Source organism: Vanessa cardui, chromosome 13 (genome assembly GCF_905220365.1).
Source record: "Vanessa cardui chromosome 13, ilVanCard2.1, whole genome shotgun sequence".
Taxonomy (NCBI): Eukaryota; Metazoa; Arthropoda; class Insecta; order Lepidoptera; family Nymphalidae; genus Vanessa; species Vanessa cardui.
In genome coordinates, this window is record NC_061135.1 from 13660621 (window position 1) to 13687406 (window position 26786).

A 26786-nucleotide genomic window follows, 5' to 3' on the forward strand; every position below is an offset into this window, starting at 1 on the left:
TTTAGTTTGTATGAAGCTATCTAAAATATTAAAATAATTATATTTACCGGGAACTTTTAACTATTAAATCGAACTAAAAATGAGTTACTGACCATCTTTTAAATACTCTATACGTTTTTATAGTAATCATGGAAAATAAAATAAACATGTAAATAATTACCGTTATAATACAATAAGTAGTAATATATGGAATTCTTGTATTGTTTTGACATTTGTTGAAAATGGACTATGTTTTGACAAGCTGGTAATGTAACACAAAATGATTGAACAGGGATTTGTCATAAGATATTTATTAAAATAAATTTGCTCTTTTTATAGAATTAATGTTATTATTTAGGTCTTTTGACTTCGCTTAACTAGTACATTTTAACAAAGATACATTATAATAAGGAATAAAAATTATAATTCTTAAAGTTAAGTAAATTCCTTTTATCACATTTTTTTCTTTAGGAATAAGATTAGATATCAGGAAAAATAATAAATTCCTACAATATTAAGCTATATTATTAAATAGACATTTTATTAATATTAAATAATTGAAGCACCTTGTGTCAAAACATTTTTAAAATATTTAAGTGGTAACATTATACTTATTTTAATCAAAATTTTTATATTTAATAGTTTCGATTCTGAAGCAGTGTAATATGTAACTACATTTAATGTCCATAAACATTCAGTATTATATTTGAGTATATTCCGTTAAATTAATTGCTTTATTATATTTCGTTCATAGTTAAGTAAAATGTAATTTAAATAATAAAAAGTAAATAAATAGTTAGAACATCTGAATATGCAATAGGTACGATTAGTATCACTTTACAAATTACATAAATATTAATTTATAGCAACAATAGAAATATATCACTATAACGATATAATCTTAATTCTAATAAAACTATTTATTTTATGACAACATTGACATTTGAGATCTTGTTCACAGCACATTTATTTAAGTCATTTTATAACGATTTAAATATTCTATATCTCTCTAATAATCAATAAGTTGTATTTTAAAACAATTCTTATAAATATAATAAAATATGTTGTATAAAAATATTCTCAATTATTTACTAAGATTACATTAAGATGTATAATAAATTATGTTTAAAATAACTTCTTACGATACATATTATATGAACAGATAACAGTCTCATGGCACATTTTAGTATCCAGATAATTTTATTAATATAAGCAACAGTGCGATCCACGCAATTCAATCTGCATTATTTTTGTAGCTCAGAGTATCGTTTGAATTTTTTTTAATGAAGAAATCATCGGTACTTCGCAGGTCACGTGGTCACATTCACACCACACACACACACATTCACCGTAAAGGGCAACATTGCCAATGTGAGATAATGTACCGAAATCTATGGGATCACGATATTATGTCTCTGGCGCACGTATTTATACTTGCTCTATCTTTAAACCAGAAAATGCCAAACAGTAAAACTTTATTAGTACTGTTTGGCGGTAAATTTAATTTAAGGGTATACCCTGCAAAAGCTTAACCTACACAAAAAACCACACTATTGCCCTCGATTGAGCCTTGAAAATTTTGAAGTATAGCGTAAAAATGCTTGTAAAAACAAAGCGCTAAAATAAAGTTAATAATAAACACTTACTTAACTCCCGAACACGCAACAACATAAAACTAAGCAACAATAAAAAATATATCTTCTTTTCAATTTTAAGGCAACCCTAAGTCTTACGTGGAAACGATACTTTAGTACGACTGACAGCCCATTTACCGAACAAAGTCGCTGGTCAAAAGACGCAGTCCGTTTCATGGGTCTATAATTTGAAGAATGACCAAATGGAAGGCACTTATTGCATCGCGTAGTCCGCCTCCACGCTGGTGAGCGCGCCGCGGAGCGACGCCGGCAGCTCGGGCACCCTGTAGATGGGGTCGGAGAGCGGCGGCAGTATCAACGCGTTCACTGATTTCTCGTAACTGCTGTACGATATGTACAACTGCGACACGCGGTTTATCTCATCCTCGGTCATGGCCACTGCGTGTAATTGTTTTCTGAAGTCGGCGTTTATCGGTTCGCCGCATTTCGAGCAAATCTCGTCGAGAATGTATGACTTCGGCGCGTTCTTCGTTCCGTGTTTGCAGCGCACCGGCTCAATGAACTTGTAGCGCTTCACTTTCATCGCTCTCTGCTCCCTCGACCGACTGTCAGAGAAGAGGACGACTAATTTGTTCGAGTTGTCCGCGGCGCCCGTTCTGCCGATTATTTCGCCTCCGCCCTTCATCAAGGCGCTGCACAGGGTTTCCGAGGGGTTCTCGAAGTCGTAGTAGACGGACCTCGTTTCCGAGCTCGCCTTGTTGTTGTTTTCGATGTGGAGACTGTATCTGAGACAGATTTTCTTTGGTTTCTTCGTAAACTTCAGGTAAACTTGGATTGGTATATTGATCGAAGCGCAACCCGACTCTTGAATTTCATACGGTGGTTCTTGAAGAACTGAAAAACGATAAACAGATGAGCTCAGTGCGAGACGGTGAACTAGTGCGGTCCTGTTTGCACTGTGCTTGGTTACCGACTATCGTACACGTGATAACAATAATGAGTTTGCTTTAATATGTAACCATTTTTAACGTTTACAAACATGTAGATATTGTGCGTCGCTTTTGGGAGGCGAAAAAGCGAACACTTTAAATTATTTCATAATACATATATATATTAATATTATAAATATGAAAGTAACTTTGTCTGTCTGTCGCTCTTTACCGACCAAACCGCTGAACCGAATTTGATGAAATTTAGTATTAAGCAAACTTGAACTCTAAGAAAGGATATATTTCTGACACATGACAACAAATAAAATAACTCTAAAACGCGACCGAAGCCGCGGGCTACTTCTAGTAGTGAATAATCGGTTCAATTATTTTGGTCTATAACCTACTAAGCCGCTGTTTGCGAAATAACTTATTGACGAGCTATTGTAGCTTCAAACGACGGCTACTAATTACGATTAGATAAAAAGATAAGTTCTTCCATACATTTGATATATTATTTAACATATTTATAAGAAATTTACATTGTAATATAGTCACTGTACACAGTACTAATACCTTGATCAAATACTGCATTTATCAAATAGCAATGATCTTGAATAAGAATATAACCTCGAATGAAATGTTTTTGCATAATAAAGTGTAAAAAATAGTTTTTATTTCACTATAAGCTGCGAGAATCGACTTTGCACGAGTAGAAAAAAGACCGTCATAAAAAGGCTACGTTAAAAGACGAATTGACAAAATCAAAGCTATATACATAAATATTAAAAAAAAAGTATTGTTGTAAGTATAGACGAGAAAATTAAATAAAATAACATTTTATGCCCGGGGTTTTTTTAGAATTGATGCTTCGTACTGTAATGAAGGTTACATTATAATGATTTAAGTAAAACGTCTAAAAAAGGTTCCAAGTTGATTATATTTTCCAACAATAACCATTTTCATGAATAATAAAGCTTATTCAGAGTCGAGATGGCCCAGTGGTTAGAACGCGTGCATCTTAACCGATGATTGCGGGTGCATTCATTAAGGCATAGATTTAAAGAAATTAAGATATTGACTGTTGCTTCTCAATACATATTTTGTAATGTTTTGTATGTACGGAAAAATATTAATGTTTTTATGAGAAAATGTGATTCTCATAACATTGGTACAAGGAACAAACACAATCTTGTTACTCCTGTTACTCGACTGCATAGAGTCAGTAACTCTTTTGTGGGGCAATGTATACGCTTCTACAACAGGATCCCAGAAAGCGTTCAAAATGCTTCTGTTGCCAAATTTAAAAAAATTGTTAAGGAACGCTTGTGTGCAAAAGGTTACTATACAATTAGCGAGTTTATGTTTGATAGCACACCTTGGGTATGAAACGATCGCCTCCTGGCTATTTCTAATCATATACTACTATGTACCTTATAAATTTGACAAAAAAAAAATAACAGAAAAAAAAGACCCGCTGAGTTTCTTTCGCCGGTTCTTCTCAGGTCAGGGTGTTCCTTTTTCCGAACCGGTGGTAGTGTTTATTTGACAATCAATAAGTAAGTGTAATGCTTTTATATTGAATAAAGGAATTTGAGTTTGAGTTTGAGTTTGCAAACCCAGGCAAGCACCGCTGATTCATGTGCTTAATATGTCTTTATAATTCATCTCGTGCTCGGCGGTGAAGGAAAACATCGTGAGGAAACCTGCATGTGACAAATTTCATAGAAATTCTGCCAAATGTATATTCCACCAACCCGCATTGGAACAGCGTGGTGGAATATGTTCCAAACCTTCTCCTCAAAGGGAGAGGAGGCCTTTAGCCCAGCAGTGGGAATTTACAGGCTGCTGTTGTTGTAAAGCTAATTGCAATTAAAGAGGGACTAAACACAAGTAGATATACGATCTTGACATTGAATTAATATGACAATTATGATTAGTACTACCTACTGAGTATCTTGCCAGTTGTTTCGATATAATCTACATTGTGAACCGGTGGAAGCTTTGCGTTAAATACGCTTTTAGTAAAATGAGTAATCAATAATGCCCCTAAAAGTATATTTACATAAAGTTTATTTTGATTTTTATCAGTTGCGCATAAGGCTAATTATCCGTTGAATTCATCATATATTCATGAATAATTGGTATGATGGATGACACTGAAAGTGTTATCGGAAATTTGGAAGTAAAATTAAAGTAAAATACATTGAGCGGAATGGTGTTGTATTATAAATAGAAATACATCAATCAATAACCATAAGCATTGTTTTTAGTGCATGACGTCGTACTATTAGCAAAACAAACGTAAACCTAACTCTATGGTTTGTTTATTTTTACTCCTTCGGTTGGAATTGAAACGAAAATACAGACGAGACTTTAGCGTAAGAAACAGCTTGGATTTGTATGAATCTTCTGGTAATTCTGTTGTTCACAATATTTAAATAAACTAATTTAATTTTGACAGAATCATGTGTAGGTAAATCAATCTCCTTCTCAAGTTTAGAAAGAAATTTAAAGGTAAGTATATGTTTTAGTGATGTAAGAAGCAGGTTTTAATTTAGCGATCGTGTATAATGCCGCGGTATAACTAGAATGCTGTTAAATGACATCTGATCGATTTCAAACTTCCAACTTTTGCTCGCATATTAATAAGAAAAAATATATTTATCGTCATATATGTGCCATTTTTGATATCTTGAATTAGTTTTGGAAATAATTATATGGTTTTATTATCGATAGGTTACATACATTTTTACCGCGTTTTTTGCTCATAGCTCATAATTAAGCTAGATAACGGCATTATATATGTCATACTGAGTGCATTTTTATGAGAATTACCTCGTTTGGGATACACGAAGGCGCTCGGCGGGTGCAACTTGAACACAACCTTGTGCACGAAGGCGCTGATGTCGCCGCGCGCGCCGCGCACCCACACGCGCCAGTCCAGCGCCAGCGCGCGCCCCGTCACCGACCGCCGCGGCTCGCAAGCGTGGCCCACCTCGAGCCATATGCGCACACACATCTGCAACACGCACCGTCTCAATATTGCCATACTCAAAAACCACAACAGCCTGTAAATTTCCCACTGCTGGGTTAAGGCCTCCTCTCCTCTTGAGGAGGTTTTGGAACATATTTCACCACGCTGTTCCATACGGGTTGGTAGAATACACATGTGGCATAATTTCTAAGAAATTTGACACGTGCAGGTCTCCTCACGATGTTTTCCTTCACCGCCGACCACGAGATGAATTATAAATACAAATTATACATAGTCACTCACGATTTTTTAATCTGTATTAAATACCTAAGTCACTAGACCTAAATGTAAGCACTGCATCAATTATATATGGTACGTCAGAATAGCATTAGATTTTTTAGTTATTTATAATGACCGATGAATGTGCGTAGACAGGAGCAACTAATTTTTGTACTGGCATAAAACTTCAGGGGAATAATGTAATCATTAATAATACTTATTATTATCATAGTACTTTAGTATTCATTACGTCAAAAACTATATAAAATAACTTCGATCGCTTGTAATGGAAATAAATAGTCATATAATTATATAGTAAAGTGTTTACTCGTTGCTAATCTATAGGTACAATCTAACAAGTGATTTTATTGAATAAATAATTACATAGACAATAGAAATGTTCCCCCATTTTAGTATTAGTCGTTGAGTCTTATGCACGGCAAAACTTTTTAAATTACATCCCTACTGTAGAGTAAATACTATATTTTATAACTAGTTCAGTAGTATCTACACTTCACAACGATCACACTTCAAATTGATTACGCAAGACCCACTGTTATATACCTTTTTTTATTTTAATTAGATTACATTTCATAGCATTTTTTTAATTTAAAATGCCTTATCACACACTTGGGTCAACTAATGGTAAGTGATCAGCATCTGTTGCCATCAATTAGTCTATAGAGACAGTAAGAAATATGAACCATCCCTTAAATCGTCAATACTACCAACTTGAGAAAAAGGATAAATGACCTTGGGATGATAAATGAACAGTGGTTTCTTTTAATCAAAAAAAAAACAAAACAATAATTACTATTGCTGTTTGGCGTTAGAATATTTTGACGTTTAATGTTGCTAGGTACAAGTTTATAGAATGTTTCTGTTTTCCTGTTCAAACTAGGAAACGATATAACGGAAGATATCGATCATTTATATCGAATAAATTAGCACCACGTCTTAGTCTTCGATAGTGGACATCTATAAAAAATGTGCGTTATCAGCTAATCGTTTTGTCAATGCCAAAAATGTATACAACAATATTTATTCGCTTTTATGTGATAGTTATAAACAATTTATTTTTTCTTTCAAGGTTCCGATAACAACTTAGCGACATTCCAAACGCCATTTTTCGCAAAACCATAAATCATGTCATAGATTATTCATAAACCCGAAAAATTATAACGCGAAAAATTAACCTCCTTACCTATTTACTGCTCTTGTAGTTGAAATAAACTGCATATAGATTCATAAATCAAAAATGTTTTTTTTTAGTTGTGTTGGGTGAAATCTATTAAAACATTTGCAAAGTAGGAAGATCTATCGTGTTCTAAACTATCCAAAGTTGATATTAATTTAATTTAAAATCTAAAAGGTATCTTAATCAAATTGTCTATGGTCAGTTGTTAAACAAAAAAAGTGCTAGAGTGAATGGTGCCAAAAAGCACGGCCGGCTATTGTTGCGTCACCCGTGACGGCCTTGGCAGTGAATAAAATCTTAATAGCTAGGCGCAACTATAAAGTCGACAAATTATATCAATGAGTATTCAATTGTGTGTATTAATAAGCACCAATAGGTATATTCTATGGTTCGACGAGCCAGCGCATGCTTACTGAGAAAGTTTAATTGGTATACGAATAGATGGAATGATATCTCTATAATTAAAGACTTTCGTTGGTCTAGTGGTTTAACTAACAACAGTCATAAGGCCACAGATGCGAAACACAGGTTTAAGCCCCGGGTCGCGCTTGTACATCAAAAAAATCCCAATTGCAGCCCGGTGTCTTGAAATTGGCAAATGACTTACGTCCCAAATGTGCGCAGACACACTTGTGTACTATAGTATTATCTACGCAGTTGGCTAATCTCTTAGAATAACCGCCTTGGAGAAATAAAGTCACGAAGAAATCTTAAGATACGATATATAAACGCTAGGAAGTAAAAAAAATTACAAGTCTGTCAAACCCCGGCATTGGAGCAACGGCAGGTTAAAGCTCTAAACCATCAAAATAAGAGAACGCTTTAATCCAGCAGTGGCAACATGTTTGGTTTTGAGGAATGGGGGGGGGGGGGGGTAGGTGTGAGATTAGAGCTCCTGCATGGCAAAGCGGAGCACAGTACGTCTCGAGCTCTCGTTTACTCGTTAAATCAATAGGATCTCGCAATTTCCTTCGCAGCGATCTTACTGTGTAACTCCAAACACCCCGTCTCCCAAATTGCTTTTTATTACTGGGTTTTAAAAAGATGGATTTAATTGAAGTTTAGAGTGTTAAGCTTAAAAGAGACAGCTCCTCTTTCCATTCCATTATCTATTATAAATTTTCTATTCTAAGCCCAGGAGGAGAAAAGACAAATATTAAACTCTGACATTGATTTGACGAAATCTTTGGTCGAGATCTTGAATAATCTATGATATTCATTATAGATTCGCGAATGACTGCCGCTTTGAATATCAACGAATCTATATTTAAATAAACTAAATTTGGATATATTTAGTAAAGTTGTATAGTGTTGTTTTATACATAAATATATATTAATCAAGAACTATTTAAAGTACACGTTATATATACACATAAATGCATATTTTGATTACTATAACACAGATTTTGTTTATCATTATTTTTTTCACTTTTTAATGGGCTAAAAGTGCTTAGTTAAAAAAATCTTGAATTTTTTTAATACGAATGTTTTTTTCTGCTTCTCTATCGTTTTTAACGTACCTTAAAGCATAATTATATCCTAGACTTATTTAAGGTCACGGTAAAATTATCTACCGGCCAGCCACTCACTTGTTTAGCTAAGTAACAATGCATTAATTATTTTATTCAGTATCGTTTCAATGGTGACTAAGTCCATGTTTCTTTACACTATATGTGTACTTAGTGTTTTTATATTCTAATATACTTTGTTTTCCTCGTTATATTTCTTCGGGTAATGTTCATATTGTACTGTTGCGATAAAAAAATTATTTCTCTTATATAATGCGTTATCTGTCCTGGCATATTTTATAAAATATTGGATTTAATCAAAGATCAGAACAATCAAATCTGGATGAAAACTTCAATAATATTTACTGTATTATCATGTGCTATATTGTGTTTCATTCGCTGACTTACATTGGATGAGTTTGTAATGTCAGAAGATAAGCAGTTAGTTTAGCACATCACTCCAATGTGGCAGATAATGACAATACACGTGTCAGATCACCCGTCACGTGCAAGTTCCCTACGATGTTTTCCTCCACCTCCTTGTACGAGATGTATTATAAACTATTTTTATTTTTTTTATGGTATAGGTTGGCGGACGAGAATATGGCCCACCTGATGGTAAGTGGTCACCATCACCCATAGACAATGGCGCTGTGAGAAATGTTAACTACTCCTTAGATCGTCAATGTGCCACCAACCTTGGGAACCAAGATGTTATGTCTTGTGCCTGCAGTTACACTGGCTCACTCACCCTTCAAACCTAAACACAAAAATACTGAGCAGTGTTATTTGGCGGTAGAATAACTGACGTGTGGGTGGTACCTACCCAGACGGGCTTGCACATAGCCCTACCACCAAGAAAAGCATCTTAAATCAATGGTGCTTGCCCTATGTCTGAACTCGAAATTCTCTGGATGAAATCGTGCCGACTGCATATCCGAATAGAGACAAGATAATCTTGGCGGAATCAAAAATGTCTTCTTTATTACAGTGGCCTTCGCTCAGACTTGGAATATTGACGAACGGATACTTTGAATTCGCGATCATCATTAATGAATACATTACGGTAGTCTGTGAGTGCTACTTACTACTTCTGGACTTAAAGCATTCTGTCTTTTTCAGAAGAACACATTTAGCTTATTTTTGGTTACAGTTCACCCGTTCAAGATTTAATCCCAACATTTTATTAATATGTGTTACCTTCGTTTCCTATTGTTTTCGTCGTGTTTATTACCAGCCTTGGTTCTTATATCCGCTATAATTTTTTTTCTGATCTTATAAATATATTTAAATTTAAACGTTCTTAATTATATAAATGGTTATTTTATTTGTGTATAACGTTCAATTCAACAAAGGAAATTTTATTTTAAACATTTTGCAAACGAACGAACTTTAATGCCTTTTTAAACGAATTGTAAAATAAATATTATCGATATAAGTGTTTTGCAACAACTACAGTAAATAGATTTAGTGTAGCTATCAAATTACTTTTTCGACGTACTTATGGATTTCCGTAGCTATTGCATTGTGTTGTATTTTAGACAAGTCAACAGACTGACTATTAAATATCTATTAGTAGATACAGTAATCTTACCACTGTCTCGTTCGTACAAAGTCCATTATCGAGTTATACACCAGAACCTTATTTATACAGTCTCTAGTATATTACAAAAAGTCGTAAGTACACGTACAACTTAAAAGTGTTTATATAACTCGTTTTCTGTGCTTCAAATTTTGCGTTAGTATAACAAGTGATACACTTTAAATTAGTTGATTATTTTGTGATGTGACATTTTACATTAAAATAGAAGACTATTTTGACATTTTACTGGCATTTGAATAAAGGAGGTTCTACCAGACATAGTTTTTCTATTTTATAAGAGTTTATTAAGAGATAATATTATACAAGTAATAATTAATTAAGTGAATGTTAATTGTAAAAAATATTGTTGTTACCATTAGAAAATCTGTTTTAATATTAAAGTAAAGTAAAGTAACAGCCTGAAAATTACCCACTGCTGGGCTAAGGCCTTAGCCCATTAAGGAGATGGTTTGGTTTATAACTGGCTATAATTAAGAAACATACAAAAATAATATGGTATTTAATAAATTGCTTCTAATTATGTCGTTACTAAATTTATAAATCTATCTTAACTATTATTTACTTGATACGTAATTATTATGACAGTTTTTCGGCAAAGACTCTATACTCGTAGTTCTATGTCTAAAGATTAAAAAATAAGAATCTTACTACCGACGAAACCGAAAAAATTGATAATGTAAGAAGTTTGTTGTTCAAATAGTTTGTAAAGAAATAGAGTTTTATTTAATTTTAAAAAGAGTCAACCAGAGATCAATTTACTTTATGTACCGTCTGTGTTAATGGATATTATAAAAGTAATCATTGTTTTAGATTATAACACATCTTGGAATTGGTACGATTATCTACAGGCACCTCCAATATAAATAAAAACATTGCATTAAGTTGATATGACAACGAATTCCTTTCGCCGGTTTGTCTCAGAACTTACTGAACCATCCAGTGATATTCATAGATTTTTGACAATTATAAATGTTATGCTTCTATAATTACAAATAATTGAAGTTTAATTATCTCTATGGTTAAAAAAATCATTAATAAATGCAATAGCAACAAGAAGTATACATATATTATTATATATTTATTTTAATAAGGAAAGCTAAGAATGAAAGTGTCTTAATTGTGTTACACAATGTGTTAATATTCGATATCATTTAATACAATAAAATCATATGACATATCAAGCGATCGAATTTCTGTAAAATAAGCGTTATATAAAGTTAAATAATCAATTTTGAGTATTCTTAAAACTTCGCGAGACGGTCAACAGTAAATCGAAACCGCGTGAGTAAACATTGGCAAAATGAATCTGTATTAAAATACGTTCTTGGAAGAACATTCAAATCCATTTGGCGGACGAGCATATGGGTCACCTGATGGTAAGTGGTCACCATCACCCATAGGCAATGACGCTGTAAGAAATATTAACTATTCCTTACATCGTCAATGTGTCACTAACCTTGGGAACTAAGATGTTACGTCCCTTGTGCCTGTAGTTACACTGGCTCACTCAAACCGGAACACAACAATACTGAGTACTGTTTTTTGGCGGTAGAATAACTGATGAGTGGGTGGTACCTACCCAGACGGGCTTGCACAGAGACCACCAAGTACGTTTAGAATGTAAGTTTAAATCTAATATTGGTTCGTTAATTATACATTAATCAAAAAATATTTTTACTTTTAGCGATACATCGTAAACCGGTTCGATGTATTTTTATCACTTAATTAAATATAAACTAATAATAAATATATGGAACTTCTATCACGTGACGAAATGAAAAACGTTTTGCATTTCGTTACGTAAGTAATCAAATTCGTATTCAAATTTTATTTATTATACTTAGAAAAAATTATTTTATTTAAAATAATTATATGGATCCTTTGAAAATTATATGATAACTAGAAAATTGTCAAAAGATTGTATATAAATTGAAATAGGATATAGTTAGAGAGCCGAGATGGCCCAATGGTTAGAACACGTGCATCTTAACCGATGTTTTCGGGTTCAAACCCAGGCAAGAACCACTATATATATGTATATGTGCTTAATTTGTGTTTATAATTCATCTCGTGCTCAGCGGTGAAGGAAAACATCGTGAGGAAACCTGCATGTGTCTAATTTGATCGAAATTCTACCACATGTGCATTTCACCAACCCGTATTGGAACAGTTTGGTGGAATATGTTCCAAACCCTCTCCTTAATGGGAGAGTAGGCCATTAGCCCAGCAGTGGGAAATTTACAGGCTGTTACTTTACTCTACTTTACTATATGGTTATTACGAGAGTTGTAACACCATGAATAATATATTGGTCTTACAGAGTCATTATACCAAAATAGGTGTCTTCGATGGTGCTGTTCCCTAATGATAAAATAAATAAAGCTTCTGTTCTTACCAACACATATCTAATTTAAAATTATATATTATCCTTTGCTTTTAGACCTGACGTAGTAGGTCTTTTTTTCGATTACTTGTAAAAACATCTGAAGACAGGAAGACTATTCGTCCAAACTATGTTAATTGTGGTTCAAGCTGAATATAATACTATAAGTTATTTTACTCGTATTAGTGTAAATAAGGTTATTGCTAAATTTTCTATTTAAATAAATAATAAATAAATTTAGAGTGATTAGTAAGGTAGATTGTTTTTTTTTAATAAATTACCACTTCTGATTGTTATAATATATTATAGCCATGCAGTCATGAATTGTATAGTAGCTATTTATAATTTAAATTTATTTATGTTTAGTTAATATATCAATGTTAATAATTACTATCCTAATAAATATTCTGATCATGTTTAGTATTAGAAATCCAACACTACGCAGATTTGAAATAATATATAAGTGGAAAAGCAGCGGCATACTAACCCTGAAAACTTATCTTATGGTGAAATTAATAGTAACTCTACTACTAATTAATTGTTAAGCATATGGACGATTGATTCTTTCTTCTGGTTCTGAGGTTCTAGTATCACGTACTTTCGTATAATATTTTTTTACGGAAAATTATGAATTTTATCTTAAATACAAATGCATTGTTACTATAATGGTTGATTCTACCTAAAAAAAATTAAAATTCAGACAAAAAAGGTCGTCAATGCCATCTAATTGAAGCTGTATGGAAATCAGTCAGACGGTTTTCCCGTTGCTCCGTCCCTGTGGGTCTTATCGAGGTTTTGAATAACCTTCTTGAAGATTAATGATATTAAATAATTATTATTTTCTGGTTTACGCGTTAAAAACAAACTTTTCAGCTTGTGATATTAGCAATTTATTTAGGACATTCCTTTATCCTTACAACTGGCTACAACAAAAAGAAATAAAAAAAACAAAAGCCGGCGAAACTAAATTAAGCCAGAATTACTTTTTTTTTAGGTCTATTGGTCTATAAGGTCGATTTTGGCTCGACTTCTAACTAATTAAAAGTGTTATTTGTGTTCCATTTTGGATTTGTAAGCTCAACTGAGTAAGTATTTAATTTACTTCAATATGTATGATTTGGTGATTTAGTTTGGATACATTCGATTTATAACTATTGTTTGTTTATTAGTAAATTGTTTAAAGTGACTTATATTCTTGTCTTCTTTTAATCTATTTCACTTCTGTGTGCTAAATATATAAGTATTGTAGTTTGTAGTTTCACGTTACCGCTTAAAATTTAGTCGTCAAATGTTTGTCGTCGCGTTACATAAAACACCAAGGCTAAACAGCTACTGCGTTTATTTCGAAAGGAGATTTTTATTTTTAATTTGTTTGTAGTAGTTGTTTTTATACGCCAATATATTTTATAGAAAAGTTATATCTGTTGATTTAACGGATTACATTGGTCTATTTATACTTCTATTTTAAATTATTGTTTTAATAAAATATACAAATTTAATTATAAAATGTTATATATTTTTTTTCATGTGTAATGCGACATAATATGTAAATTTGATATATTTGCATATTATGCAAATAATTATGTCGTATAGAATAACTATGTTGTATGAACTCTATGACGGGGTTAAATAAACAATAGGTATGTTATTTCTAAGGCCAAGCGGATCTCTAAGGTAGAATTACTTTAAAACATTCAAATATAGTAATTTTTATTATAAACAATTATTATATATCTTAAAGTATGTTATGATATAAATTAAAAAAATGTAAATTAAAACCATATCGCTTGTGGTCAAAATGTTTTCGTTTTGGACAAATTACATCATACTATAGATCAAAAATTCGATCATAATATAGATCACACTATTGTCTGTGCAAGTAAATATCAAATACGGTTTAAGTGAAAATCAAAATATTTTTTATTCAAGTAGGCTTCTCCGCGAAACCCTTCCTCCAATTATAAATCAGTGTTTCCCTTTTAATACCAGAACACAATTGCAACACCAAAATGAATCTTTAAATCGATTAAAAACCAAGTTTGGTAAAATAACTGAAGAATTTCTACCACGACTTAATTATTGTGATTAAATATATTATAGCTGTGAATATTTGCAAAACATAACATCTAGGTTATATTACATCTAGGCTATATTTTTTATATATAAAACTCTTCCGTTACTGAGCGACTGAGTGACTGACAGACAACTTAAACCACTGGACCTAGAGACTTGAAATTGGCAGACGTATATCTTGAGTATCCTGGGGGTGCACTAAGAAGGGATTTTTCAAAATTCCCACGGTATAGGAAATAAATGGTATTTGTATTTTCGAACCAAAGTATCTCTATCTCCGTAACTATAATTAGTAAGGGTTTCAAACTTAGCACGCAAGTAGGTTATAACACAACTAAAAAGTTTTTTTTATGATATTTCGGAATTCCCAAGGGATAGTGAATAAATTTTTTTTCTTGAAAGTCCGTAGTCACAGAAACTTGAAACTTGCTACTTGAAACTTGAAATAAACTGAAAAAAAAATTGAAAATCATGTTTCTTTTTATTTGTTTATTAAAATAACTAATAATATAAGTTAATCCTACACTGCGCACATTTTGCTTAGGAGCAGGACTCTGCTTACATTGAAAAATTTTAAAAACAGTAGGAAAAATTGTTATTGGAGTTTTCCCAAGTTTTTGGCGCATGGCTCGGCGAAGTTATTACTAATCAGATATAACTGCAGCTACACATTCGGAAACTTGGCTTCGAGTCAGATACAAACCCTCTCTCTCCAGTTTATAGTAAATCACATTACTCTAGTATATTGATTACGTGCTATTTTATAGGCATTTGGCCCAAAGAAAATATAAGTTAAGTAAGAGCATATGTAGAGCTGAAATCTATAAGTACACACTAAAATTGGAGTGTCTATTTGTAATATTAAAATAGCCCTTTTTTACTCAATGCATATGTGGTATACACGGTACATATACCAAAATGTCATTTTTTACAATATTTATGCGACTCTCTGTTTGTTCCGACTAATCTTTGGAACAGCAGAACTAAATTTGACGGGTCTTTCTCTGGCAGATAACTAATATAATAAGAAGTAACTTAGGTTATAATTATATTTTTTTTTTGTTAAATTGAAACGCGTAATATGTAATATTAAGGTCGTGGGCATAGCTAGTCTTTGATACATGTTAACTTATTAAATTTAATCTGTATAAGTGCGAAAGTAACTCTGTATGTTAACTTTTCACTTTTAAATCGTTGAATCGATTAAGATGTAATAAGGTACAAAGATTGTTTCAGTCTGGTTTATAAATTTGGCGCTGGTAAAGCCGCAAATTCAGGTAGCTACTACATAAAATCAAATAAACGAAGTTATCCTCTTGGTTAATATTACACTTATACTAATGAGGGTTATTGACCTTTAACAAACTGCCCCATCAAGTAAGGACAATTTTAAAGAGCGAAATGTTCGAACTTACATTGTAATAGATGTGCCCAGTGATTCTACTCGTGTAAATTGTTTTATACACATTTACACGCGATGGGGAGATAAGTGCATCTCATTCATAAAACGTCGCTACAGTGTGGTCGACGTTGACATTTTTTGTAACGTTATTTCGAATTGTAATGTGAAGTGAGGTAACTTACAAAAATGTCAGTAGACGACCTAACTATTATAATTTGTCCAAATCAAAAACTAAATCATCTTGCATTATGACAAGTTTCGACCGTTCGGCCGAAGGTCGGTCTGTAATTGAGAACAATATTTAAAAAAAAAAATGTTTTTTTGTCATTTCCAAGTTTTACTTAATATCAAGATATTATGATGACCCTTTTTCAATTATTAAATATGTTTTGAAATGTATATTTGGAACACACAGTTTAATTCAGAGATTACGCTCAGCTTTTGACTAATAAGGATGCATGAACCGTTAGTAATTTTGACTTTCTTATGTGATGGGTTTTATTGGCTTATTCTAACGAATATAGTTTTTCTTTTTATATTCTGTTTCAGGAATGTTTATGGATATGTCATTTCGAATCTGGATATGGATGTAGGAGTAATATTTTACCGATTTGATTGACTGGTTGATACGAAATTATTTTGGATAGTTTTGATTTCGGATATTAGGTTTAATTGTAAAAATGAAAAAAGAAGATATTGTATTGAATTTATTTGTAGGTTATTGTTTAGTATTACGTATAATCACAGAAAAATAACTGATAAGTTTAAAATACAATTAGCTGCTTGCTTTAAATTTAGCGTAATGGAAAAACCAAATCACAATAAATATTATTTTTTATGGGGTAAAGTTACGGGGAGATTTAGCTTCGGATATCCGATAGTTTTGGCTATGGTTACAGAGCTACATAACATTCCAGGTCTATTTGAGTTCTTTTTTTAAATCATCGCAATTAAATTAAAATTCTTGCTCGGTATCAAGTGTAATGGCTACGCCTTGATAATTATATGTCTGTTCAAGCACTTGAATATGAAACAAACTAGCCGAGAATTATCGTCATGCTTACAGAATATAAATATTATAAAGCGTCATGATGATTTTGGTTTACGAGTTTTATTCGAACCTTTGTATATATTAGATAAATCAAGTGTAAGGGTGCATAAATCAATTTAAACTAATAGCAAGGGCTGCTTAAAAACAGCCTAAGATTTATCGTGATATACATCCATGACTCCATAAATAGGGGTGTTGCCAGCAAAAGGGTTGTCTTCGAAGCTAATCTGGCATATCTATTATGTAATGTTTATGAAAAAAATGGGGCAAGCTAATCATGATTATAACAATATGCTTAAAGGTAATTAGTTTATCTTTCTATTTTATTACAATCGATATCTACACATGTATTATATAAAATGTTAGGCATTAGTGATGTCCAACGTAGAACTACTTTGATGTTTATCGTTAACGTAATATTTGTAAATTATTTTGCCAAATAACGATAAAAAATCATCTAATGATCTATACTAACAAAATATGAGATTTTTTTGTATTGCTGAACTGAACTAAACTGCTATAATACGTGTGAAACTTATGATGCAGTGCGTTGCAGAGGTTTTAGTATATAATATTATTATATAAGAATGCGATGTGTTTTTCATGACGTTTCATGATCACATACATACTCAAACATTTTATTATTAAAATAAAATTTAAACACGATAATAAAATAATTGAAAACTTTACATGACAATTAATGTAATACTAATGGTAATACTTATTATTATTACCATTACTAGCTGATTAATAAAATGGTGGACCATGTTATTTTAGAAGTAAATCAATAACGAAATATGTACATTAGCGGTATAATCTTGTCAATAAAAAGATAAAGAAAAAAAACCATTTATTTATTATTTCCTTACGAAACGTAAATTTAAAGTTATATGCGTAAGCGATAAGGAAAATATCTAAATATACAGTAAACACTTATTTAAATATATTTGAATGGCAGTTGTATTATGTACGAATGGTAAATCTTTCGTTATATGAGTTCACAAAAACCAGTTACATTAAGTGCGCGGGAAAGATCACTGACACTCTACTCATTAAAAAAACTCCGTATAACATAATAAATTACATTATATTTAATTAATTCAAAGATGCAGTCAACTGTTTGAAAGATGAATTCCAGATTAAAATGTTTGATAATAAGCTCTGACGTGAATTGATAACGATATAGAAAACACAAGCGTTTCAATGCATACCCACTGAGGAACGTCGGTCGATCACATGTAGTTCCCAAACATGCGTTCACAAGCTATGTAGTCGCGCTCGTCACTGGGACGGCCGGTCGGACGGCACGCGATATTATTATGCGAGCACTCACCGGCTTCTCATGTCGATACGGAGGACCTTCAGTCATTTTCTAAGATGTGATAAAACCGCCGCTCCTCGTGCGGTGACGGCTGACATCTGTAACACACCGTCGAGGTCATTAGTCGTCGACGATCGTCAGCTCGGTGAGCTCGGCGATAGCGTATCACTGGCACTGCTACCACAACTCACTTGTGATTTATTGGTGACAGGCAAAGATGCATTAGGCAGCTGTAGGTTTTCGGCGGCAAGTCAAGCGCGCAGCATGACGGACGAGACGTCGTCAGGGCGCGTTTATCACTAGCTAACTGAATGAGATTGTATGAGGCCGGTCGCGCTGCCGAGTGACGTGGGCGAGTGACGTCGTGGCCTCGCTCGTACCCTCCGCCTCGGTCCTCCCGCCTGCGTTTGACGTATGTGCAAATACGTTCCGTTTCACGTATAGCGTACTAAAGTAAGTAATTATTTGTATTGCGATATTGAATAGTTTTCAAAGCCATTTCTTACATAGCTACTTTGTAGAATTTCTTTATTATTACTCATCATTGTTTGTAGCGTTAAAAACATTAACGCTACAAACAATTACAATTTAATTTCCGTTTGTGCAATGTATGCTGGCACAACATGATATTTTTGATAGAGCAGGTAGTATAAGCGTGAGAATATTTATTACATACAAATTATGACCTAAATACATCAGCGATAAGTAGCGTTAGGTTAGGGGTTAAGCTTATACGAGTGTTAGAAGCGTGCTCTTTTTCAGATGTCCCCGAGGAGGACAGCGGAGGTTAAAAAGCAGAACAAAACTAAAAGCATATTAATTTAAAAGTTGCCAATAAGATGTTGAAGGTAATTAAATGTTTATTCAAAATGTTAAATCACAATAAAATATATAAAAACCGTACTGGGTTAAAATGTAACAGACTCAATTGTTTGTTCGAATTTAAAGCCTTCACTTTTTATGGGAACATTCAATGCTTATTCCATCACATTTCCATACGGTTTGTCGATTAAGATTTTGTGAGGCTGACATTCTTCTGACACTTAAATTTTCCCCACGAAGCTATCATATTTATTTATTATTAATTAAATTATTCACACCTATTAAAAAAATTAATCATTTTCAAGCTTTATGTTTTTTAATCTGAGTTCTCCATTTTCATTTTACTCTACCTTAACTTAGTCTTTTTTGGTTAGTATTTAAAACATATGTATACTTAATATAACTACAGGTTCCCCTGGAATAGACACTACTCTAACGTAGACATACTTAGTACCTTTCGGGCGTTCTGTCAAATATTATGTCTAAGCTAGAACATTAAGTTAGAGAAATGACTAGATTTTACAACAACAACCTGTAAATTTCCTTATGTTGGACCATTGGTCCAACATCCCTTTAAGGCGAAAGTTTGAAACATATTTCACCACGCTGTTCTAATGCTGGTTTGTGGAATACATATGTTTCCTCACGATGTTTTCCTACACCGCCGAGCACGAGATGAATTATATTATTATATATCATAAAAATATTATATATCATAAATAAAAAAAATACAGCGTAAGCTTCGCCTTTTAAGAAGACGGCTCACTTAAAGTCCAGCGAAGATCTGATGATGTTCAATAAAAATGTAAGGCCTATCACCCACGAGGCCCTTTTGTAGCGATACAGAATCGATACAGTCACGATCCGGTATCGCGTTCCAAATACGACTAACCCGCGTTAGTAGTGATGCTGTCGTGCGTTTAGTAAACGGGCGACAGCATCTCTACAAAAAGTAGATGTGGGCGAGAGTTCTAAGACATAAAACGCCAAATGTATTAAAGTTTAATTTAAAAAAAAGGCAAGGGCAACAGTGAGCCGTGGATGTACTTAAATTAAAAAAAAAGTCAACAATCCAACCCAAAAATCCAAAGTCGCGGAATGGGGCCAGTTTAAACTAGGAAAGATAAAAAAATTGCGCTTTAATCGCTGAAAGTCACCATTTGTCGTATCTCAAATTGGACAACATTACCATTGCTACCACAGCCAGTATCGGAATACTTGGCGTTAATATTTCCGCAGTCAATAATTGGGCACGAGCACACTAACACCAGCGTCTACCATTTGATGGTATCGAACGTAGAGTAGCTCGAATTGTCGACGATCGAACTGTTTAGGACCTACTTGATCACAGAGATATTGGATTACTTTGCATCTTTTGTATTCTTTGTAGTAAGTACCACCCACTAATCAGATATTCTACGGCCAAACAACAGTACTTGGTATTACCGTGATCCGGTTTGAAGGGTAAGTGTGCCAGTATAAGTACATCAACAAGGGACATAATATTTAGTTTACAAGGTTGGTGGCGCATTGGCGATGGAAGGAATGATTAACGTATCTTACAGCGCCATTCTCTATGGGCGGTGGTAACAACTTACCCTCAGGTGGCCCATAGGCTTGTCTGCCAACTCAACCAAGCCAACTTCATATTTTTTGCATAATAAAATATGATTACACGACCTAGAAAATCTCCCATAGTATACAGGTTCCTAAACAAAAAAATATCTTTTTAGTGTTAACAAGACTTTAGTACTTTAAAGCGCGTGTTATTTATGCATCATTTGTTTAGCATTTACTTTTCTAGTCCCACTCATGCATATTACGGAATAAAAAATGATGGATAGTCGGATTGAAGCTATACAATCAAAGTAACGTTATTTCATGCTCAAAAGATACATTAGGTTTTTTTTGCTTTTATATTGCATCCATAATCAAGTTTTTAGTTACTTATGTTTGAAGCAATTTTACATAAATAACTATTTGCATTAAAAAAACGCCAGGCGCTAAAATTTTTTCAACAAATAATTAACTGTACGCAAACAGAGTATACAGTGATCAATGCCTTTTTTATGCTTTATATGTATAATTATATTTATTTTGTTGTGTTTAGCTCTTATTTATAAGATCCTGCACAGTTTACAAATTTTTAACTTTTTAAAATGAGTTTTAATCTTCATTATAAAATATTATGTATAAAAGAATGTCATTTACCGCTGTCTGTCCCTATGTATGCTTATGTCTGTAAACACAAAGAATTTGATACGGTTTTTTTAATAGATTGATTGATTCAAGAGGAACATTTATATGTATAAGACATGGACATGCACAATATAATAGAGAATAGTTGGTGACAGCATTGCAAACAGCCGAAGCCGGGGCGGGTTTCTAGTTTAGGCATAAAATATATTATAGATAACATATCTATTTATGTCTGTATTTGTATGTCTCATATTGTAGTATCCAAACTCAGGAAGAATCAACGTTGTAAAATCGAAAACTTAGTGTGAATAAGTTAAAAATCAAATCAAATTAAAATAAACTATATTCAAGTAGGCTTTTACAACCACTTTTGAATCGTCATTTTACAATTAAGTGAAGCTACCACCGGTTCGGAAAGTAGATTCTACCGAGAAGAACCGGCAGGAACAGGCCCGCCGCTAGCTGTTTTGTCGCCCGCGTGCAATACCTATTATGCCGCCCTTTTTTTCGCTGCAAAAACGCATACCACTATTCCTCCACATGAGGTGGGGGGCGGGGTGTATACCTGCTAAAAAACCAACGTTAGCGATCCACTCTGTCTTTTTGGAGGATGTTACGAAATCTTTTGTGCATACTACCGTGACGTCCTGCGGAGTTCCACTTCCTAGGGAGTTCTCAGGGTACAGAAACCCTTAACCCCGGAACACTTATGGCGGGAGGAGAAGACATCCATAGCGAAGACACCTTCTACTGGTCTTCTTCGGCGAAGCGGGTCAGCGGCACTGTTCCTTGCTGTTCCTTCCTTTCCGGTCCCGTAAGATAAGAACCTTGTTACGAGCATTAAGGAAGTCCAACCAAATAGGTGTATTTTCCGTCCAAGTACAGAATCAGCAAACAAATCCCATACCATTGCATCAAGGTGTGAGACGAGGGGACGTTATTTCCCCCAAATTGTTTACTAATTCAATGGAGGATATGTTCAAGACGTTGAACTGGAAAGGACATGGCATCAACATCAATGGCGAATACATCTCTCACGTAAGATTTGCAGACGCTTGCTGATTCTTCTATGCGTATCAGCCTACAGATGAACTTGGATAAAACCAATGTCATGTTCAATGAACATGTTCTACCGGAACCGATTGCGATACACGGTACCGTCCTCGAAGTTGTTCAAAAATATATCTACCATGGGCAGATTTTGCGATTAGGTAGAAACAACCTTGAGGACGAGGTGAAGAATTCAGCTGGGTTGGGCAGCGTTTGGAAAATTACGTCGAATCTTTACAGCGTCGATCCCACAGTGCCTTAAGACGAAAGTCTTCAACCAGTGCGTCCTACCCGTCATGACATACGGAGCCGAAACGTGGACACTCACGGCAAGGCTGGTCCACCAGTTTAAAGTCGCTCAGCGTGCTATGGCAAGGGCTATGCTCGGCGTTTCTCTGCGGGATCGCATCAGAAGACATGAGGCGACCCGCCAGAGAACCAAAGTCATCGACATAGCCCACCGGATTAATAAGCTGAAGTGGCAGTGGGCGGGCCATATTTGTCGCAGAACCGATAACCGTTGGGGAAAACGTGTTCTAGAGTGGAGACTGCGTCTCGGCAAACGTAGTGTAGGACGTCCTCGGGCACGGTGTAGTGATGACTTACGCAAGACGCTGGATGCGAGGAGCCCAAGAACGATCTCAGTGGCGTGCAATTGGAGAGGACTGGATATGTCCATATCCAGCAGTGACCGGAAATGGGCTGGATTGGATTAGATTTATTTATTTACAATAAATAAAAAATACAATGCCATAGAGCGCACGCAGGCAAGGTGTTTGATTTAGGAGGTCCTCCTACGTTGGCAATGATGAGCTTTAAGCTGAGTTGGACAAAATGTTGCACGAAGCTCCATCCAGGATGAGGCCCTGATCCTTCACATGTGTCTGCACCTTAATTGCCGTCTCTTGGCGGTAGAAGCTCCTCGAGGAGACCTCAGCAAGGACCGTGGATTAGGAGGCCCTCCGTTTTAGTTAGAGAAACCATCAAGACCAGCATCTCGATTCGATCCACCGTGAGCGACACTGCGACTTTAGGGTCGCCATCTGAAAGGTTCGCCCCGTCACCGTGACACAACACACCCATCCCGGGCGAGGTCGGTGCCCGCAGGAGCCAGTCAAACTAACTTCAGACGCCGGACAAGTCGTCCATCGCCCCCTCCCAAAGGATCACCTGATCCTGGAGGTATGCCCCAACGGCCTTCTGTGATAGGAAGGCAACTCGTGATATCGAAATGGTCCTATGGTCTCGAAAGGAAGAAGGCGAGCTTGAAGTCTAGCGAATATCTGCTGATGTTAAGTAAAAATATAAAGTATAAAACGCCAAAGTGTATAAATGTAAAATATAAAAAAGGCATAGGCCTATGAGCCCGTGGATGCCGTAAATTAAATTAAGAAAAAAAGAAAGGAAGACTATTGAAGTCGTTCGCCACGTCCGGTGATACCGTTAGGACTACGTTCCCTTGGACCACCGCCTCAATTGTCCGGGTCTTCAGGGTGTTTAAAACACCCTGAAGACCCGCCCTTTTCCCTGGAAATAGCTCCCCGATCAGTCGCAGGAGATCTGGCGGTAGTTATTCCGTAACAGGAGCGCCGTATGTTCGGAGCTTCCCTCGCATACCACGATAGGGCGCCCCTTTGCTCTCTGTTTACTTAACGCCTTTTCTAACTCTTTTTTCAACTGACGATGTGCAGCCCACAGGTGTACCTCTAAGTTTGCGTTGAGCACGTTGCGCCTGCGACAGCGAACGTATGCCCTCCGCGCCCGGTTTAACGGTGCCCGTAGCTCTGCTATTTCGAGCGACCACCAATATAACTTACGGCGTGATACCCTTCAAGCCGCCCTACGACAACGCCCTACTACAAGTAACGGATACCTAATCTACCGATTGATAAGGAAGCTAAAGGGGATTCTCCTAACTTCGACAGTATTGTTTTTCATAGGATAACAGACGACGGACTTTTAACTTTACTGAGTGCGATATTTTTCGATGCTTTGAATAATTTATTTTACTTAAGGATTTGTGGGAATTATAATAATGACTTGAATTAGATACGTGATGTATTGCTCAATTTGCCACCCCCTGGACGTGCCGCCCGCGTGCAGTGCACGCGTCGCACCCCCGCTTACGGCGGCCATGGGCAGGAAACTCAGAAGTTATTTTTTTTTTAATTTTTTAATATTAACAAAATAAACAAGTGTTTTAAGATAAAATTAAATATTTTATTAACATAAGAATTAACAACATTAAATGCTTAAATATATACAAATATGAACTAAAACTAGTTATAATAACTAGTTAGTTATTAAAAGATAATTATACGTTTCGTACTCAAACAAATTTTGAATAATGAAAGTAATCATGACAAATAGTTGGGTATCATTTCTATTTGCAAATATTAGTTTAATGATTAACAACAAATTATATTTTTTTGGCATCCGAAATTATTATTTGTTGTTAAACAATTATATAGCAATAATGCATTGCTTACATAGTCATAATGATTTTTTTTGTTTGTTCACTTTAAAGAATATAAAGGTGTTATCAGCAAATAATAAAGTGTGACAAAAATAAAAAGGGACCCAAAGTTTATCAGGGGTTTGTATCTTAAATTTAATTACAGTCGCTTAAAGAAAAATTGTTGCCGATTTTTTGAGGTTCATAAAAAATCCATATTCCGATCGTAAAAATAAATTTGGAAAATAAAATAATTTTAATATCCTCTATAATGCCAATTTTAAATGTTACCTCTTTTATATGATTATAGTTGCCGCACTCAGAAAGATTTATTAAATTACTCGTAATTAATTAAATAATGAGCATTAATTAATGCCTTTTATGACCATCTCGGAGACATAAAGTATAATTAATTAGCAAATGTGTTTTAAAATATCAGTACCTAAGGCAAAGTATCGTAAATTATTCTATGAAGAAAACGTTGAGTATTTAAAAGACTAAATGAGCCGAGAACTGAGCCTCCAGTTGTACACATTCTTAACCGATGATTGTGGATTCAAACACAGGGATTTTTTTTTGTACTTATGAAAAATGTGTATCCATCAATCCGCATAGGAGTATTGTCGTAGAAAAAGAACCAAAACTCTAAAAAACTTAAAGGCTGTTGGGTATATATACATATCATATTTTATGATAAACATTATTATTTAAAAAATATCGTATTTTTATTTAAGTATAATATAGAAACTGCAATTGCTATCTGACTGCATATTGGCTAATAGTTGACTCGTTGGTCTAGTCTCCAGTGGTCGTGATTTAGTAGTCTCTTGCTACGGCTGGCTACGAGGCCTCAGATCCCGAAGTAATAGGTTCAAATTTAGGTTTGTATTATTAGAAAGTAACTGTTTCGTCAAAGAAATATTAAACAGCAACAAATTTCCTATTTGGCTTAATAATTCAATTAATCGGTATTTCTATGTGATAAGCAAATTATTAAAAAAAAAAACACAAGCAAGAGAGACTTGATATGCGAATTTGCTTCAGACCAGACCAGATTTCCTCCTCCTCTTTACAGGATGTACCGAAGATAATGTATCTAAGATAATGATAGATCGCTATCCCCGATTTTATCGATTTATGTATTTTTAACTCGTGTGTCACAACCGAAGTGTTATCTATCTTTAACCATCAATAAATCACTTTTCCATCATCGATAGATCACCTATCTATATTTTTCTTCGAACGTTTCGTTATACGATAACCAGGACCCAATGTCACAACAAGACTTGTTTTATTTTTAATTTGATTATTATCTCAAATACAAAAATAACTTATTTTAAATTTCAACGAGTTATACTCATAAATGGTGCGTTTCGTTTAAATAAATGGTAAGCATGGCATTTTAACGAACTTCATACGAAAAAATGTTCTGACAGTTTCTACTTTGCTTTTTGACTCTAACAAAATAGACACCAAAACATTAAATCGTACTGCCAGAACTATATGATGAAGAGAATATTATTATAACATGATCTGTATAAATGTGTGAATTTAAAGAAATCAACATATTAACTGTTGTTTCTCAATATATATACTGTAATGTTTTGTATGTACGGAAAAATATAAATGATATTATTAGAAAATGTGATTCTTAAAACATTGGCACAACTGGTACAAGGAACAAACACAATCTCGTTACTCTTGCTACTTGACTGCATAGAGTCAGTAACTCTTTTGTGGGACAATTCTACAACAGGATCCCAGAAAGAGATCAAAATGCTTCGGTTGCCAAATTTAAAAAAATGCTAAGGAACGCTTGTGTGCGAAAGGTTACAATTGTATAATTAGTGAGTTTATGTTTGATAGCACACCTTGGGAATGAAACGAAGGCCTCCTGGCTGTTTCTATTCATATACAATATGTATCTAATTAATTTGGCAAAAAAAGACCTGATGAGTTTCT

General features: G+C 34.2%; 1 protein-coding gene across 2 annotated transcripts; it reads right to left on the minus strand.

Moving 5' to 3' along the window:
* Positions 1-274: 274 nt before the first annotated feature.
* LOC124534687 (protein ENL-like) lies at positions 275-18648 on the minus strand. Of its 2 annotated transcripts, XM_047110667.1 has the most exons (4): positions 18490-18648; positions 18311-18396; positions 5342-5525; positions 275-2468 (listed from the first exon to the last, which is right to left on the minus strand). In XM_047110667.1, the coding sequence occupies exons 2-4, from the start codon at positions 18344-18346 to the stop codon at positions 1828-1830; spliced, it is 861 nt and encodes a 286-aa protein (XP_046966623.1). In that variant the 5' UTR covers positions 18347-18396; positions 18490-18648; the 3' UTR covers positions 275-1827. The 2 variants fall into 2 exon arrangements, with proteins under 2 accessions (XP_046966623.1, XP_046966624.1); XM_047110668.1 differs by lacking the exon at positions 18490-18648 and having other exon boundaries at positions 18189-18396.
* Between the last annotated feature and the right edge of the window lie 8138 nt (positions 18649-26786).